The sequence below is a fragment of the Gadus chalcogrammus genome, chromosome 1 (genome assembly GCF_026213295.1).
Source record: "Gadus chalcogrammus isolate NIFS_2021 chromosome 1, NIFS_Gcha_1.0, whole genome shotgun sequence".
NCBI classification, from domain to species: Eukaryota; Metazoa; Chordata; class Actinopteri; order Gadiformes; family Gadidae; genus Gadus; species Gadus chalcogrammus.
Window position 1 is genome coordinate 23,658,553 of NC_079412.1, and position 16,227 is coordinate 23,674,779.

The window sequence follows — 16,227 nt, forward strand, 5'->3', positions numbered from 1 at the left end:
CATCAACTTGAATCAGTTGCCCATGTTGTGAAAGGCTGTACTATGTACAAAGGACTGTATATTGCACGCCATGACCGACTTGTCGATCTAATTTCCAGTAATGTTAAGGAAGTATCTCTAGAAAATGTAACCATGTACAAACATACACGCATCATGCCGGAATGGTTTAACAGCTCTATTGATGTGATGTGTAACATCCCAAATACCCCTGATGTTGTGTTTTTAAACGGAGACAGAAGGGAAGTGCTCTTACTTGAGATAGGCTGTGTATTTGATCTGTACATGGAAATTGCTTTCAACGATAAAATCATTGAATACCAGCCCATTCTGGAAATTCTAAGGGACCTAGGCTACCAATGCAAGCTAATAGTGTTTATTTTTGGAAGCTTGGGGCATGTCCACAAGCGTGTTTTCAGTGGGTTAAGGCTGGCTGGGCTCTCCAGCAGAAAATCGAAACAATTAGCAAAGTTCTGCTCAATATATCAGCAGTGATAGGCAGCCTGGCAGTGTGGCGCAGGAGATGTTTTTTGTACCCTTGAACAATGACTTATCTTATCTCTGTAATATTTGAATCTTGTCATGTGATTGGTGGATTCAAATAAAGAATTAAATGTGTGTGTGTGTGTGTGTGTGTGTGTGTGTGTGTGTGTGTGTGTGTGTGTGTGTGTGTGTGTGTGTGTGTGTGTGTGTGTGTGTGTGTGTGTGTGTGTGTGTGTGTGTGTGTGTGTGTGTGTGTGTGTGTGTGTGTGTGTGTGTGTGTGTGTGTGTGTGTGTGTGTGTGTGTGTGTGTGTGTGGTCGCAAAGCTATCTAGACGCAGCTCAGGGCCCTGTCCGAAATTAGATGGTTGACACCTAGACTCTAACGGTGTGGTGGAGGACGAGGAGGTGGGCTGCCGGCCTGCAGCCCCAGGGCCGGCAGGGAGCTGGGGAGCTCAGGTCAGCTCTCGCTGGAGGGACGCAGGCGGTCAGGATTAGGGCCAGGGAAAGATCCCACTTCTTACCGGGGACGTGTCTGCTATAGTTAGGGCCCATGCTGCGGGCAAGTGATCGCGTGAGTCGACGAATGAGCCCTGATCTGAGTCATAGACCGCGGAGGACTAGGCTATGGCATGTGGTTCTGAAAGGGAAATGGCCGACCGAGAGTGAGATGAATAGAAAGAATGCACCAACACACACAGAATGAACAATCGAAACCTGAACCAAAGAAAATAATAAAAGGGAAAGTAGGTGTAAAAAGCTAAAAAAAAAAGAAGCTACAAAAGCAAAATGTAAATAGGGGAGGAGCCAAAGAAAGAGAACTCAAACCAACAAATGGAGGAAGAAAACAATGAGCGAAAGGCATGAGAAACGCAAGAAAAGCAGAACTGAAACCAACCCAAACCAATTCTGGTTAGGGTTGGCTTCGAGGGAACCTTCATGACGTACCTTCATGACGTCGCCGGGGGCGAAGCCAGAGCGCTCCGTGCCCAGCTGGGCCAGGGCCTTCTCCAGGAGCTCTGTGCGGCCCAGGGCCCGCCGCGCGGGGGAACTGGCCTTCAGGGGCCTGCTGAGCTCGGCGGGGACCACCTGCAGGGCCCGCACCTCCTTCCACTGGGCCATGTCCTGGAGGGCAGACACACAGAGGGGGGCGCTTCAGTCTGGTTGCTTTTTCTCCATAAGAACGACATATTTCTATTTCTTTGTTCTGTCGCGCTACAAATATCAACGTTCTCTGTGTGCTTTGGTCAGAGGGACATGGAAACACGGGATTGACCGTGCTGTGTTTCTCTTTTTCAGCATTTGGAAATGCAACATGGAAAACCAACATAAAATCATGAGCCGGACGTTGACATTTTTTTATTTTCTCCCCCATTGCCCAACATAAAGTTGACAACCGGTAAAAGGTTGTAATTTAACATGTCAAGTGCCAATGACATACTGCGGGAGAGTCTCATAAAAACAGATGACGACCATCAAATCCTCCCGGTCGTGAGTCATTACAGAAAAGAGCGTTTTCGCACGTACGGTGAGATTGGTGTAAAAGACGGAAAAATACACGCAGTCTGTCCCTGTATGCCTCACATCGCAGGTATGCTACCTGTAATAATTAACCTTTATTTGGCATCGGCTAGCAATGAACACCTCTGTTTGATTGGGAATGTAGGAAATCATTACGGTAAGAGGAGAGAGGAAAGGGCTTCAGACAGCTCTGGTGGTGTGACTCAAACCAGTGAGAACCGCCATAAACCCAGAACCAAACCAACACAACCACACTTCCCCAGAGAACACACACACACTGCCAAAAAACTAACAAGCGTGAGATTTAAGCATGATTTCAACCCTCTGACCCAACACACCCAATGACATATTGGGTGGTAATTAAATATATATATGATATTTATTTAGCTGTTATTTTTTCTATGCCCTGACAGCAGATACTTGCGACACATTGATTGCGTGACAAAAAATGTCCCCAAAACACATTGTGGTGACGTTTGAATTCCCCTCACACTCACATTAAAATATCTATGTCCCAGATTTGGGGGGAAACTACCCTGAGTACGAAGTAAACGACATTTTGAGCAGTGTTTCTCCTCCCCTTCTCCACAGTACCAATAGGGCTGTGCGTTTAATCAAATTTTGATAGATTTTTGGGTCTAACGATCTCAAAACAAATTTCGAGTTGAAACTTGGAAAAAATAAATTAAGCTTATATTTTTTATTCATTCAATGTATTATACAAATAGAACACCCGTATATATTTTTGTACATTCTTTACTATTTGAAAATGTTCTATTTTAACATTTTGTGTATTTTCTTTTAAGGGGAATTTTCAAAGTTCTAAAATCGCGATTTCATTATTGACCGAACTAATGGTGATTATGACTTTTCCCATAATGGAGCTGCCCTGAGTACCAGTATGAAGGCCACGGCGGTGGCCCGGACGCGGCGGGCTGGGTCCCAGCTGCGAGCCTGCAGGCTGGGCCAGGTCTGCTCCAGGCAGTGGGTCAGCTCGGCCCGCCCCAGGCCGGAGGCCGGGATCACCTGGCCCAAGAGGAGGGCCAGCAGCCGCAGAGCCGCCTGGAACACCTGGAGGAAGAACAGACCCCCGTGAGGATACAGGTAACATTGGGGGGGTCAGCGGGGTAGCGAAAGGCGAAAAGGCCTCAGGAGAGGCGAACCTGGTCGCTCTTGGACACATGCTCCAAGAACAATGTAGAATTAGACTGCTGCCATCCTTCAGTTTGATCCCTGATATGAGAGAGAGAGAGAGAGAGAGAGAGAGAGAGAGAGAGAGAGAGAGAGAGAGAGAGAGAGAGAGAGAGAGAGAGAGAGAGAGAGAGCCGTGACACAGACTCGGTTTGGTTCTCACCAAACTCATTTTTCCGAGACAGACAGGCAGACAGACAGACGGAGATCTTGTTTAAAGGGTTGAACTTGGGAGCAGGATGGTTGCAATGGCTACAGGGTTTTTCCCTCACATTCCAAAGGTTCTGGGTTGGATTCCCTATTGTCCACCGCCAATGAGCAAGATGCCCTAGCTCCTACCTGCTCTTGGATGACGGATGGATCACCGTATCTGAAGGCACTGTGCGAGTCACTGTGGATTAACGAGTCTGCTAAATGAGTCCCTTCAGGGAGACACCTGTGTTTCCTCTCCCATGTTTGAAAAAGCGTTATTGAATCTAAGGTATATTTTTTTAATGTACAGGGTACATAATCAAAAAACATCAACTATATATTGTAATATATATTATATTATTAATAAAATCTATGATATAATCAGATCATACTTTGCTTTGCTTAGCCGGCACAGAGCCTCCCTGACCCCTATGTCATTTGAGTCTTCTTCAATCTGGCTTGGCCTTTTACTAAGCCAACTATTTAAATGATTAGCAACATTCATTAATCGTTTGGCAACAGCTCAACCAGCCGAGAATCGATCTTACTGTAAAAGCAGATCGATCGTGCATCTACTGAAACAAAATGTTGAACCACTAAAAGGTGCATTATATTGGCTGAATCACATAATTGATGACGTGTATACAAGCGTATTTGTTTGGTGCGAGGGGAAAAAAACCAAAGAAAGTATTTGCATTTGAACATGACGTTTGAAACAAAGGGAACACTTTACTGTGCGTGTGCGTGTGTGTGTGTTGTTGTGTGTGCCTAGGAAAAATCCTTGGCTGTGCTGTTTGTTATGCTTATCACAGAGAAACATTGGCCTTTGGAAGCGTCTCTTGGATAGACCTGGTTCGCACCATAAGCACACAGGGAGGGTCTTATTTACCCCAGGTAGGGCTGGGCAATCAGAAGAACCAAAATACATCATCGTATTTGACATAATATCGATACGTGTGATATACTAATAAAAATAGCATTCTTATCAGTCTAGATGAGGCTCATCATTTTGAAGTAATTGGAAGTGTAAAGTATGGTATCTGACTAAAACTAGATTTATTGTATCGCCAATGTGTCAAACGTCTTGTTTGCATCCGTTTTAAGTGAATGTCTTCACGTCGTAATTCATTTAGACTTTAAAACTGTGTCTCGATAGGTTGATGTCGTCATTTCATGATGATACACAATATCATTCAAAGAAAACTATCAATTAGATTGAATCGATGCCCAGCCCTGCACACCAGTGAAACCATCTCAGTATGTTTAACACCGTAAGCACTTTGTATAACATATACATATTTATTTTGTGTTTATATTATGTGTGTTATATACACATTAAGCAGACGCTCTCTCTCCTGAATGCTATTCACTACAACATTCAAAGCGTAATTTCTGTATATAAATTCTTATACCACTGATTAGTTAACGTTCACTGCGAGCCACAGAGCTCCAGGCTGGCCATGGCTTCTTCTGAGCCTCATGCCTGGAACATGCTTCTACGAGTCTGGAAGCGACGACATACTCTGCCTTCATGTGTGTAATAATAATAATAATAATAATAATAAATTTAATTTATAGTGCCCTTTTCATCCGAAGATCTCAAAGGGCTACAGGTTCAAGAAATGTTTTAAGACCTTTTTTAAAGCAATCAGTGGATTGTGGTGCCCTCAAGGTGTCAGGGAGGGCGTTCCACAGGCGTGGGGCGGCAGCACTGAAGGCCCTATCTCCCATTGTCGTAAGTTTGGTTCTGGGTATGTGGAGGAGGTTAGAGTGAGTGGAGCGGAGGGAGCGTGTTGTTATGTAGGTTGAGAAGTTCTTTGAGGTATGGGGGGGGCATGTCCATGGATACATTGGTGAGTGAGGGAACCCTTGTACTCAATCCGGGTGGAAACCGGAAGCCAGTGGAGTGAGTGGAGGATGGGGGTAATGTGCTCATGCTTGCGCACTCTCATCAGGATCCTAGCTGCAGAGTTTTGTATGTATTGAAGCCTCACCAGGCTCTTTGCTAGGGATCCCGATAAGTAGAGCGTTACAGTAGACAGTATATACACATGCAGAGCATGTGTATATACTGTCTACATCTATATACTGTGTATATACTGTACTCTCTTGAGCAAACACGCTATTTGGTATTACTGGCCGTTGCTGTAAGGTTATATGTATAAGCTTGGGGCAGCATGACTGTTTATGTATCCTACAAGACTCTTGGAGGCTTATCCGGGTCGGGGGCTGGCCCTGCCCAAGCTCCTCACACTGGGTATCAGACACTGCCCCGTGGCTGGAGGCAGAAGCCCCTTGACATGGATTGAATAGATAACAAAGCACAAAAATACATGAATCTCTTCGTCATAAACACCTTTCGATAGCAGCAGATAAGGAAAGGAGGGGCAATAGAGACCCAGGCAGGATTATTTAGAAAAGTTGCAGATAAGCTCTTTTATTTACGTTTTCCTCTTTATTTCTGCTGTATGTATTTTTTTGACCAATATCATATTTTTTTTTGTCTTTGACGTCAGCATACGGGTGAAAGCCCAAAGATAAGACTAATCTTGCTTCTTGAATGTTGGTATTAGCCAAAAAAGTAAAACAGTGCCGCAATGGCCCTGATAGTTTCTAATATCCTTCCTTATGGTCGCCTTCGGCGGTTGCTTGAGGAAGAAGACAAAGCAGATAAAGACTTCACACATATTGTATCACCAAGTGAAATCTAATCCCAAAACAAAACTTGTAGTAATAATAATTATAATAATAATAATAATAATAATATTAATTATAATAAATATAGCTGTGAGCAGCAATGTGGGTGTAATGTGCCTCGATAAACTAAGCCTGCCGGACGGACGTTATCGGCCGGGTGGCTACATGACGACCGTTTCGGTAATCGGACGGACGTAATCGGCGAGGTGTCTACATGACGATCGTATTGGTAATCGGACGGACGTAATCGGCTACATGACGACCGTATCGGTAATCCGACAGACGTAATCGTCTAGGGGGCTACATGACGACCGTCTCGGTAATCGGCAATAACGACAGCTGGTGGAATGAACTAGAGCATAATGCGAGTACGCGTCAATGTTTACAAAATGGAAAAATGACCCTACCTAGAGGTAAGGGCGCATTATCGTCTGCCCGACACAAATACATAGGGGTATTCGGAACAATATCCCTAACAGAGACACAATGTTAACAAGCATCCGTTCTGGAGGTGGTTTATGAAGCATCTAATCCAGTAAGAATTGCAGTTTATATTGTAAGTGGGCGGAATGGAAAATAAAGTCTTTGTTGTTTGACGTCCCCCTGAGGTCAAAGGTCACCATATTGTTTGGCTGTCCCCAGAATGATTTCATGAGTCTATAGCTGTGTTCGAAATCGTTCCCTATACACTCGTTCCCTATTCCCTATATAGTGTACATGATATAGTGCACTATATAGGGAATAAGGAACGAGAATTCGGACACTACGCTGAACATTTCTAAACGTCATTTGCGTCAGTAAATGCGCCGGGTATTTGTGTGACGCAGACAGATGCGCCCACATCAAGTAAACAAACCGGGCACTCACGACGAAAGCTGGAGGTTGTATTGATGTTGAATGTTACATTTCCTTGTTTAATTAATTTTGAATGTTAAATATTCTATGTTAAATCCCAAATAAATTGTTGACATTTCTAAACGAAAGCCGGAGACTCCATCATTAAATGTATTCGTTTTCGCGGTTATTCGGCTTCTTCTTCTCCCCTGGAAAAATACAACCGCATTGCATTGTGGTATACGGGAGAAACATGTAGGGAACATCGTATGTACCCTATTTTAAGTCCACTATATAGTGCCCTATATAGTGGACCACTGAGAATTCGAACACCCTAGAAAATGGCGTGCACCCTATTTAGTGCACTACATCCATGATAGGGAACGATTTCGAACACAGCTTATGTAGCAAGTTTAGCTATGATATGTTAAAGTGTTGCTGAGAACAGGCTTACTTCCTATTAGGCGGCTTTGCCGTCAAATTTGATTGGCTGTCCCGGCCAAACGGTTTGGAATTTGAAAAAGCTGGTTAGCACGTTTCTTCGGCTTGGTCTGAAGATCAAATAGGGCAAGTTTCATGATGATTGGACATAATTTGTGGCCTGTTGATATGTAATGTTGATATTGACAACTTTCAACATGGCGGCCAGGCTTTGCCGACAAGTTTGATTGGCTTTCACTGCCAAACGGTTTAGAAATTGAAAAAGCTGTTTAACATGTTTGTTAGGCATGGTCTGAAGATCATATAAGGCAAGTTTCATAATGATTGGACATAATCTGTGGCCTGTGGACAGGTAATATTGATTGGCTGTAGCGTCCAAACGGTTTCGAATTTGAACAATCTTTCGATCTTTCTTATCACGCATGGCCTGAAGATCATGTGTGCCAAGTTTCGAGAAGATGCATTTTGAAGGTTTTTGACATAAACCAAGATGGCGGAAAATCCATCATGTCGCAAATCGACGACATAAGGTGCGTTGAACTCGGCTTGGATCAAGGAATCCAATGATGCCTTGTTTGTGAATACTGGATGAATGGGGCGAAAGTTATAAACATGAATGCATGTCCAAATTTGACCAGTTGGTGGCGCTAGAGCTGATGAGCTAGCGACCTGATATTTGCTTCATGGGCTAATGGGACTGCCTTTTGAGGGGGTTTAACCAGTGTGCAATATTTCACAACTTTTCACCAAGGCGTTCTATGGGCTGCCATAGACTCCCACTGAAGGATAATAATAATAGGAAAACGTACGAAAACAATAGGTTGTCTCGCAACTTCGTTGCTTGACACCCAATTCATTATATTTATATAGCGCTTTTCAATGACCCAAAGACGCTTACAGTGAAGGGGGGGGACCTAACTCACCACCACCAGTGTGTAGCACCCACTTGGGTGATGCACGGCAGCCAATCTGCGCCAGAACGCTCACCACACACCAGGTTTTAGTAGTCTTCCATGGCATCTATACCAAGGGGGTTTCACAGCTCAAGCTTCTGCGCCCTGTGAATTTCCAACCTTTACCCTCACCTCACTAACGATTAGTGTGGTGTTTTCTGGAAGTGTGTATTTCGTGTTGAAGTGCCCAGAACCCTCTTCACACAAGAAGCTAACCTTGTTTCTACTGGTGATCTTGAGGTTTTGAGGAGGCTCAACCTGACCAACCTGATTCGGACCAGAGACATCAAAAGGTGACATATTATACCAACAGGTCCGTGTCCACCATCTAGGTGGACACGCCCACTTGCGGTTTTCCAAACGGCTTGTAATGGCTAATCGCACTCACACCGTGTGGTATAATATGTCACCTTTAAAAGTCCTCATACGTACGCGAGCATTTCAGAACACATCCTACGGCTATTCGTTTTCCTAAGATGTCCTTAACGGGAATGAATAGAGTCCAGTCGTCACTCAAACCACCACATTGGCCGAGGACCCAGGACAACCACAAGCCTTAAAGGGGAGAACAACAATAATGAGGAGGAGAGGATTAGGAATCCAGGAGACTCACGGGAGACAGCTTATCCAGGAGGGCTCTCTTGACCAGGAACACGGCGGCCCTCACCAGGTTCCTGCGCTCTTCCTTGGAGGTACCGGGCCCTACCCCCCGCAGCTTGTCACAGACGGCCTCCAGCGCCCGCTCCCGGTGGGCCCAGTTCTTGGAGTACGCCCCAGCCACCTACAGCGGAGCATACATGGATTTGATGTATAGATATGGGAATGTTAAGAGGTTAAATGAGCCTCATTCAGCAGCAGGTAGCGGGTGAGGGGAATGTCGGTCAAGGAAAGGCTCTGTAAAAGGTTGGACGGCAGACATTTAAGGGATCGAACCCAGTACCATTTTGTTCAGGTTTAGGTACACAGTATACACAACTGCCAACGGTGCATGATTCAGGGAAACAGAGTAACCCAGTTAATGGCTAGATTTGTGTCCTTAACTAGGAACCATGATGAAGTTTAATAGGGTGGAACGTGCTTTTACAGCCGTGCATATAAAACACCTTGAGCCACTCAAAAGATAAATGGAGGATTGTTACTAAGAAGATGTGGGACGACCAAATGGGAGGGGTCTGAGAAGAGAGTGGAGGTGGAAAGTATTTCAAGTCGGAGCAGCTTACGGAGTGGGGGTCTTGTAAGGTGGGAGAATTTTGACAGTGGGGATGCTCTTAAGAAGGAGGGGTTGATGGAGGAGCCGTTGTAAGTGGGAGGAGTTTAAAGTGGGCGGATACTAAAGCAGGAGGACCTTGACATGGTAGAAGTTGGAGGAGTTTGACATGAGAACATAGTATAGTGGGAGGGGCTTGGCGTGGGAGGAGTTTGAGGTTTACCGGCAGTGTCAAGCATGTATAAGACCCAATCAGAACGTGAACATGGTAAGTAAATATAAAGTGGAAGACTGATTTAATTTGAATGACTTCCTGTTTAGTCAGACGATAAGCCCGGCCACATTCACACGGCGTGCTGCCACGTCACACTGCGCTCGCAATCACATCTTACCAGGCCCTCTCCGAAAACCTCCAGGGGCAGGCCGGCCTCCCGCTGGGCCTGCTCAGACAGGGGCTCTGCCTCGGACGTCCCCCCAGGGAGAGTGGGGCTGGCGCGGGAGGACCCGGGGGAGTGGGAGGGCCCGGGGGAGTTCTCCGCCGCCGGGCGGGGGGGCAGGACTTCCGCCGGTCCGCTGGTGCGCCACAGGGCAGGGAGGGGTCTGTCCTCGTGAGGCACGCTGGGGACCTGAGACACACCGCCCGCGGCATTACGCATCCGCCTTAAACCAAACCGACTCAGGCGAGAGGCAATAACCCGACAATAAACTTTGCCCTGGCAATAATGAATGCAAATAAAATAATCAGACGAATTATATATAATATAGAGATATCATATGTAAACAAACTAACAAATACTTGGAAATGTTTATTATATTTAATCACATTCACCAAATAATTTGAGCTTAAGCAATGAATGGGCCGTTGACATATCTGTCAATGAAAAGCCAGCATTGAAGAATAAGCTGCCATTAAAAAAAATAACTGTACTATTATGAACCTCTAATGTAATATAATTATACCCTCGCTCATTGAGCTTCAGACTTCAGCCCCCGGTGTGTGTGTGTGTGTGTGTGTGTGTGTGTGTGTGTGTGTGTGTGTGTGTGTGTGTGTGTGTGTGTGTGTGTGTGTGTGTGTGTGTGTGTGTGTGTGTGTGTGTGTGTGTGTGTGTGTGTGTGTGTGTGTGTGTGTGTGTGTGTGTGTGTGTGTGTGTGTGGGAGGGGGATGAACAGCGTTCTGCTTTCAGTCCCAGCATGGCATAACCCAGGGCCAGCCAACTGTTGCACGCCTTTAATTAAATAGTGAAACCCTAACCAGTGTCTGTGGTGGTGAAGCAGGGAGGGGCCCTACCTGAGGCTTAGCAACAGGTGGAAACCCCCCCGATGTTGTGAGCATCCACCTGCCCATGTTGTCCCTCCATGTTGAATATGGAGCAGAATTGACAAAAAAAACCTTCTTTACAAGATCAAAGTTGACTTTTTAAGTTTGATTCTGATCTACGATCCATTCTCCGGATCAATCGGCAATCAGTGTTGCCGCTACCCTGTGTCCATGTTCCTCCCCATTGTTTGTCTGTCTGTCCGACCTTAGGGAAGACGTTTACTGTACGAATGAGTTGTGTCTTCGGTGGCTTCTACACATCCACACTTCAGAAGGTCCCTGAAAAACGTTCTCAGCTTTTAGCTGAATAGACAACTAATGTACAGTGTACTGTGTCACTGTGTGACACACTACACAGTGATTTAATTCAAGGTCGTTTCATAGTGGACGTTTCAAATAAGTATAACATTGTACTTGTTCTGCCCAAATGTGCAAATTTCCTACGATATATTTAAATTGTATTGTATGTACATTTATGCTTACATATACGCCTCTTTTTGTATAATTCATGCGTATCAGTAGCTGTATTTTATGATCATATTTTCCCTGATCTATTCTCAATTGTTTCCATCGCAAGCAGAGCCACCGTGACCAACAATCTCCATAGGGAGGGTTAAAGTACCAAAGCTGAAGCTCAACGGTCCCCATGGTTACATCCTCCAGCCCTTGTTACACCCAAGGGGCCCACTCACGTCTATTCTGGGCACGTCCGAGTGTGGTCCTGAACCCGCCCTCCCCGGCTGGTCCTGGTCCAGGTCCTGGGACGCCAGGCTGACACTCCTGGGGTCGGGCCCGGGCGTGGCCCGCTCCGACCCTCCGCGGCGAGGGGGAGCCTTCTTCGCCTTCTTGGGGGACTGAGTCAGACGGCGAGGCTTGGAGACCCCCTGCCGGGCGGGTGGTGGTGGACTCAGTGGGACCCTGGGTTGGGCTGCAGGGTGGTGGTCCGGCTGGTCCCCCTCCCGGCCTCTAGGGGGCGCCGGCTGCGAGGGAGACCCCTGAGATGGGGACAGCTCTGTCGACAACTGTCGGAAAAGGGTTGGAAGACCGGAGAAAGAGTTGAAAGATAAGGAATGCAGAAAGGAGTTAAAAGGGCACAAGGAGGGGAAAGGTTTTATTGTGACAATTAGTAGCCCAGATACCTTAACCCCTAGCAGAAAATTTCATTGTGTCAAAGGAAACTTTAATTTAAATGTTTAAGGAAGTTCAAAGACGTGACAGGTGGAGTTATAGGAAATCGTGAACAGGATTTAAAGCTAATCTTTTCCAGGAACCTTGGACCTTCAATGTTTCCTTCTGGAAACCTGCATGAACATCAGGCAAGAGGTTACTAAGAACTTTGAAATTCCCCTTTAGAAAAATACATGTTCAAATAGAAACTGTACAAAAATATATCCAGCTGTTAATTTTTTTCAATTTTAATAAAAATTGAAAAGAATAATACAAATATATGTAAAATATATAAGAATTTAAACTTGATTGTATCAGTTTGGAGATCATTTGACCCGAAAATCAAAATCACGATAAAAATACGATTTATCGCACAGTCCTATCGTAGCGCTGCCCGGTGCGTACCAGGGTCTGCATGGCGGCCATGTCTAGCAGGTCGTGGACCTGGAGCTGATGGTACACCTTGCCCCGGTACTCCTCCATCTGCTCCGTCCTCTTCCGCGCCAGCTCATAGTCCTCCTTCTCCAAGGCGCTGCGCTTCTCCACGTCATAGCGACCCAGCCGCTCCCCCACCTGGGGACGAAGAGGCAGACATTTTGGATCCAGGCCATTGGTCATATTGGGTGTACAACAGCAGGTTAGGAGAGGGGGGGAAGGTGGACATTTTGGATCCGGTGCCATACTTCAATAGCCAAAAGCGTTAGACATTTTTGATTTGGGCCATCAGCCATTTTGGGTATTCAACAGCGGGTAAGGGTGGGGGGGGGTTGGGTGGACATTTTGGATCTGGGGCTAAACTTCAATAGTAGGGAGGCAGTTGGGAGAGAGGGGTCACCACCAGAGATCCACTTTCCATGGAGCACGATAAACACGATATAAGGCGCCCTATTTCAAAATATATCAATTGTGAAAGTATTTTTAGGCACACAAAGAGACACAAAACAGTAGACAGCTCGAGTCCGTTATCGTTACATAAATGACCCTAAACTTTAAGCTGATTCTTTTTTTTAACTGAATCATTGCGATAATGAACTCCCTTCTCACCCATGCCTGTAGGCTGAGGCGATACAAAATAAAAGTCCCAATGAACTAAGACGGCCGTAATACTAGGCCATCGAGCTCATCTCCTGTGTTTCCCGCGAGTTGTTCTTCTAACCAACGCTCAGCACATCCACGCTCAGTACATGTCAGTGTGTGATCCATTGCTCTCAGTTTGTGGTTGTGGTTTCAGGTCAGACGCCTACCTTTGCGACTATGCTAATGAGGCTACCTGGGCCAGGTGTGTTCACCCTCGTTACCGCCCTTTATGGTCACTGCAGCTGTTGGGGTATTAAGAATTTATGGTTGTCACGGCTACCGAGGACACACAAGGCATTCGGACAATGTTTAAAGACTACAGTTACACACAGTTCGGCCATTAAAAAGGATATCGTTTCAGGTCATGTGTACTGTTTGACCAGTCACGGAAACCCCTTAGTTAAATAAGAGTGTAGCTACGTAATCAGAGGTGAGATTTTATAGTCAGCGAGTAAATTGAAGACGTGGGTAAATATGTATGACGTATTTGCTTTGTCCCGAAACAAATTCATGGGGAATGGACAGGGATGTTAAGAAAAGCCACGGATGTTTGAGGCTGTGATGCAGGATGTATGCTTCAACGTGCTTCATCCTGATTATATGACTAATTATGTACAGAATGGATACTTGTATAATCATTCACAGCCCATGTCTGTCAGCCAAAAAGCAAACCCTTTCCTTCACTCTTCAGCAACTGGAGTGTGAACTATAGAGTATAGAGGGGGGATGGAATAAATATTATAGATACAAAAGCATAACTGATGTGTACTTGCATATCAATTCGTTTTCTTGCTGCTGATGCATATTGCCACAGCCGCAACACAAAACTGTGTTCAGTGAAATTCTAATGTGCAAACACCCTCGACAGCAATCACATGGCAACAGGGTTAAGATATTAAGAAAATCAAAAAATCTGAATTAAAGATGAATACAACTAAAGATGTCCTATAAAAGTTTGATCCAGGTCTGTGTAATCGCACTTGTGTGTCCCATTTGGTCACACTGCATTACTGCGGCAGAATCAGCAGCCCACTATTGTTTGTGTCTCAGTGGATGCTTCCTAAATAGTAACAAATAGAGGGCAAATAAAGACCCGGTCTAGTCCCGGTTTATATACACCTGCAGGTCATTGAGGCAATAGGGTTCAGACCCTACCTCGAGACCTTCTGCAGGTCAACGAGGCTGTAGGGTTCAGACCCGACCTCGAGACCTTCTGCCGGTCAACGAGGCTGTAGGGTTCGAGACCCGGCCTCCATAACTTCTGCAGGTCAACGAGGCTGTAGGGTTCAGACCCGACCTCCAGACCTTCTGCAGGTCAACGAGGCTGTAGGGTTCGAGACCCGGCCTCCATTACTTCTGCAGGTCAACGAGGCTGTAGGGTTCAGACCCGACCTCCAGACCTTCTGCCGGTCAACGAGGCTGTAGGGTTCGAGACCCGGCCTCCATTACTTCTGCAGGTCAACGAGGCTGTAGGGTTCAGACCCGACCTCCAGACCTTCTGCAGGTCAACGAGGCTGTAGGGTTCAGACCGACCTCCAGACCTTCTGCTGGTCAACGAGGCTGTAGGGTTCAGACCCGGCCTCCATAACTTCTGCAGGTCAACGAGGCTGTAGGGTTCAGACCCGACCTCCAGACCTTCTGCAGGTCATCAAGGCTGTAGGGTTCAGACACGGCCTCCATACATTTTGCTGCTCGAGGCTGGAGGGTTCAAGGCCTGGCCTCCAAACCCTTCTGAAGGTCGTCGAGGCTGTAGTGATCAAGACCCGGCCTCCAAACCTACCTTCTGAAGGTCGTCGAGGCTGTAGTGATCGAGCCCCGGCATTCAAACCGTCTGAAGGTCGTCGAGGCTGTAGTGATCGAGCCCCGGCCTCCAAACCGTCTGAAGGTCGTCGAGGCTGTAGTGATCAAGACCCACCTCCAAACCCTTCTGAAGGTCGTCGAGGCTGTAGTGATCAAGACCCACCTCCAAACCCTTCTGAAGGTCGTCGAGGCTGTAGTGATCAAGACCCACCTCCAAACCCTTCTGAAGGTCGTCGAGGCTGTAGTGATCGAGCCCCGGCCTCCAAACCGTCTGAAGGTCGTCGAGGCTGTAGTGATCGAGCCCCCATACCTTCTGCAGGTCCGCTATGGCCTGCTTGAGGGCCCGGGCCAGCTCGAATCTCTCCTGGCGGGCCGCGTCCTGCTTCCTCTGGTCCAGCAGGCGGATGATGTGGGCCACCTCGGGGTCCTGGTACATGTCGAACGCCAGGTCGTCGAGTGGCGAGATGGACTCACACTTACTGGAAGAGAGCGGAGAGAACCGGTAGGTTGTACCTTATTAATTGGGGCGCCAAGGCAGACAGTACAGGGGAGTCTTTGGCAGTGAAAAATATTAAAAACTACAACAAAATGATATGATAATATAACGTATATAATATAATAATATAACCAAGTATTAGATAAGTGTTGGGGATCTTTCCCACAGTATGAGCAGTAGCCCAGATACCTAAACCCCTAGCAGCTTGTTAATGACATCTGAACCGAAAACGTCAGCCTAACGACTAAAGATATTAGTGAAGGTAGCCACATCACAAAAATAGCCTCCCAAACAGCTTCCATCCCCTGTTCCCTCCCCCTATGCACGGGGCCATGAAGACACCACCTGCAACCCCCAGTGTGTGTGGCTCCCTGGTGGTTCTCTGTCTCTCTCTCTTTCTCACCCTGTGTGTGTCCCATCCAGGGCACTGTCCAGCTGGGTGCTGTGGAGGTAGTGCTCAATAAGCTGCTCTCTGCTGGGCTGGGGGGAGAGAGAGAGAGAGAGAGAGAGAGAGAGAGAGAGAGAGAGAGAGAGAGAGAGAGAGAGAGAGAGGAAATAAAATAAAAAGAGAGAGAGAAATAAAATAAGGAGAGAGAGGAGAAAAAGGAAAGAAAATAAAGAGGGAAAGAGAAAAAGGAAATAAAATAAAAGGGGAGAGAGAGAGAGAGAGAGAGAGAGAGAGAGAGAGAGAGAGAGAGAGAGAGAGAGAGAGAGAGAGAGAGAGAAAATAAAATAAAAAGTGAGAGAGAAATAAAATAAGGAGAGAGGAGAAAAAGGAAATAAAATAAAGAGGGAAAGAGAAAAAGGAAATAAAATAAAAGGGGGGGAGAGAGAGAGAGAGAGAGAGAGAGAGAGA

At 46.3% G+C, this 16,227-nt stretch overlaps 1 protein-coding gene across 1 annotated transcript in view; it reads right to left on the reverse strand.

The window, feature by feature from the left end:
- The window catches only part of cep104 (centrosomal protein 104), a 36,858-nt gene that overhangs the window by 13,259 nt on the left and 7,372 nt on the right, over positions 1-16,227 (reverse strand). The window contains exons 6-13 of the mRNA XM_056597011.1: positions 15,775-15,851; positions 15,186-15,354; positions 12,404-12,571; positions 11,524-11,853; positions 9,906-10,139; positions 8,920-9,087; positions 2,896-3,069; positions 1,426-1,602 (exon numbers count right to left, since the gene is read on the reverse strand). Of these exons, the coding sequence (XP_056452986.1) occupies positions 1,426-1,602; positions 2,896-3,069; positions 8,920-9,087; positions 9,906-10,139; positions 11,524-11,853; positions 12,404-12,571; positions 15,186-15,354; positions 15,775-15,851 (1,497 nt within the window). The remainder of the gene's footprint in view (positions 1-1,425; positions 1,603-2,895; positions 3,070-8,919; positions 9,088-9,905; positions 10,140-11,523; positions 11,854-12,403; positions 12,572-15,185; positions 15,355-15,774; positions 15,852-16,227) is intronic.